This window comes from Halyomorpha halys, unplaced genomic scaffold (assembly GCF_000696795.3).
Source record: "Halyomorpha halys isolate HHAL.00 unplaced genomic scaffold, Hhal_1.1 Scaffold8.1, whole genome shotgun sequence".
Lineage (NCBI taxonomy): Eukaryota > Metazoa > Arthropoda > Insecta > Hemiptera > Pentatomidae > Halyomorpha > Halyomorpha halys.
This window is the reverse complement of record NW_027111933.1, coordinates 833,448-836,178: the sequence shown is the minus strand read 5'-3', so window position 1 is coordinate 836,178 and position 2,731 is coordinate 833,448. Positions and strand designations below refer to the sequence as shown.

The 2,731-nt window shown below is 29.8% G+C and overlaps 1 protein-coding gene across 1 annotated transcript in view; it reads left to right on the top strand.

Moving 5' to 3' along the window:
• The first annotated feature begins 543 nt into the window (after window positions 1-543).
• Window positions 544-2,731, top strand: part of LOC106677543 (uncharacterized) — an 18,223-nt gene continuing 16,035 nt past the window's right edge. The window contains exon 1 of the mRNA XM_014415559.3: window positions 544-796. Coding sequence (XP_014271045.1) covers window positions 661-796 — 136 coding nt within the window. The 5' untranslated portion in view covers window positions 544-660. The remainder of the gene's footprint in view (window positions 797-2,731) is intronic.

Genomic DNA, 2,731 nt, shown 5'->3' with positions numbered 1-2,731 from the left:
TATATATAAATAAATATAAAAAATAAATGTGTATATAAACAGAAATGCCACACTTCTCTTACTTAGTTTTCCAAACTAGTCGTTATGCCCTAAATTATCGGGCTTCTGTTCAATTATTGGATTACAGAATTATAGTTATTATATCATAAATGTTTTAAGTCTAAAATGGATGACAATTTTATTTAATTATAAAAATACTAATTTAATCTCTAAAAATTCCCTACATTTATGAAGATAATAGCAATTCGCGATATTTTAAAACCGTGATTATATTATATATTAAAAAAGTAATAAATAAAGAAAAGACAACCGAAGACTTATTTGTGCAATTTTCAATCTGTAATGCGATGCTGTTATGTTTTATTTTAAACATTTCGGTATTAATAATGTAATAAAATATTAGTAATTTGTGATTGTTAAAGTTGGAAAAGTAGTTTATAGGTTATCCTTTGTTACGAACAACTGCTGTTCACCGACCTCCGTGAAGCAACGAGACTGACGTAGCATACCGGCGCCTTCCGTTGCCCAAACGGCCGAGGCGGGACTCACCGACGTTCAGTTCCCCTCCGACATCGGAGCCGGCAGCACGTGGAGTTGGTTATTCCGTTATTTTCAGTTAATTTCGTATTCGATTTGGTACGTTTTGACTTATTTTTCAAAATGATGGACGACAAAATGCTTATTAATTTAGTTAAAGAGCACCCGATACTTTACGATTCCTCGCATTTATATTACATGGACATCGCGAGGAAACTTCAAATTTGGAAAGATATAGGAGCTCGAATGAACGCTGATGGTAAGTTAATTTTTTACTTAGTTAATATTATTCATATTTAAATGATCAAATGTCCTTCTACATCTAAAATCGCTCTATTTGGTTAGTGTTAAAAAAAATTTCAATTTAACTATCCAAAAAACTTAATTTTGTTTTAAGTATGTAATATTTTTTCAGTATTAAAACTTTTTCATTGAGGAAATAATATGTACATTCAAAAACTCTAATTAAAAAGGAAAATTCATTCAATGACAAACATAATTAAATGTATTGGGTTATGACCATTTGTCAAAATTATACAAGAAATTAGACTTAAGGAGTACTTTTTGTAAATATTAATGCATTCATTATTTTTTTTTCTTTTCGTCTATTTCTTATTTTGCTATCAATTAATTTATATAACTTTTTATTTGTTAATATGGTGTGAATAAGTATATGATCCCTATTATCATTATCTCTAAATATACGACAGAATGAATATTACACAATAAAATAAATATAAATGCGTAATCTGTTTTTATTTTTATTTTTTTTCTACACGGATATAATTACGTATTGGTTCTAGCCTTGAATATTTCCGTACCCCGTGATTTTGAATGCCTTGACAACCTATCGACAATAATAGATCGAACGTAGTGAGCCATTTCAGAAATCCACTAGAAAGCTTTGCAAACAATAACAGACATTTTTCTAAGAATGTATGTTTCTCTTACTTTATCCTTGTATTTTGAAGGAAGAGGGGATTTATTTCCATTGAGTGCAGTGTTTACAGTTTAGTTATGTTGTTACCTTCAAAAGACGCATCTCGTGCAATAAGAAAACATTCATTGTAAAGGAGGAATTTCACACTTGCTCCCTAGTTCTAAGTCTAAACTCTACCTTATCTTCAATTTGGAAACATAGGCCACTGTAGGAACGGAGGGGGGGTCCTTAAAAATTAAGGAACAACGTAATTCCACTCACGAAGAAATCGATGAGGTTTTGCTGAAATGGTCCTAAAATCGAAAAAAAAAAAAAAAAAAAAGCAAGATTTCTCACTTCAATTCCTTCCTGCTCGCTAAAACGGACAATTTCTTTATCTATTCATTGTAGCACTGGCCAATCTTCAGTGGAAGAAATTTTTATATGTTAGATTTAAAGATTTTGTTATTGGAACAAATTAGGTTTTTAAAAACTTAGTGGGAAGCCTCGGGTAGCAAAGAGCTTTGATATCTGACAACTGGCTATCCAATGTTTGACATTCGATTAGAGAAGGTTACAGCAACAACATATTTAACACTGACAAGTTTTACTCATTTTCATAATTATCTACATAAAGCAATTTTTTAGTATTTGGTAGAAACAATTGATTTTAAAAAAAATACTTTTACATTATATTCGTTATCCCAGCATAGTTCAAACCAATGGTACCTGAAACAATAATAAATTGTAAGTAATAAAAAAAAATGACGTGCAGTTGTTTATTTCTAATTATAAATATTTAATTTCCTAATCTCTAATTACTTTATTGTCAAGTTCTAAAATTTCTGCTCCATACTTATTAATTTAATTACTCAGACTTAAGTTAATTATTGATTCCCCAGCTTGGAGAATTTCTTTTTGATTTGTACCCAAAAACCGACATTCACCGCGTCGGCCACAAATTCAAGCGAACTTACCAGCAGCCTGTATAAATAACTATCTATACGTTTGTGGTTTCATGAATTTGCCACTACTTGTGTAGCAGCACCTATAAATTTTATTTCGAAAAACCAAACAATCACCTTCACTAATTCTTTCATATTTTATTTCTTAAATATGGTTTTTACACCTACAAAAACCTTTTATTTTGTTTTACTCGAATTGGGTCGAATAAACTAATAAATGAACAAAATAAAATATCTAACATTCTATACGAGATATCCTTATTGAATATTTCATTATATATTTAAAAGTAACTTTCTGGTTACTCGACGT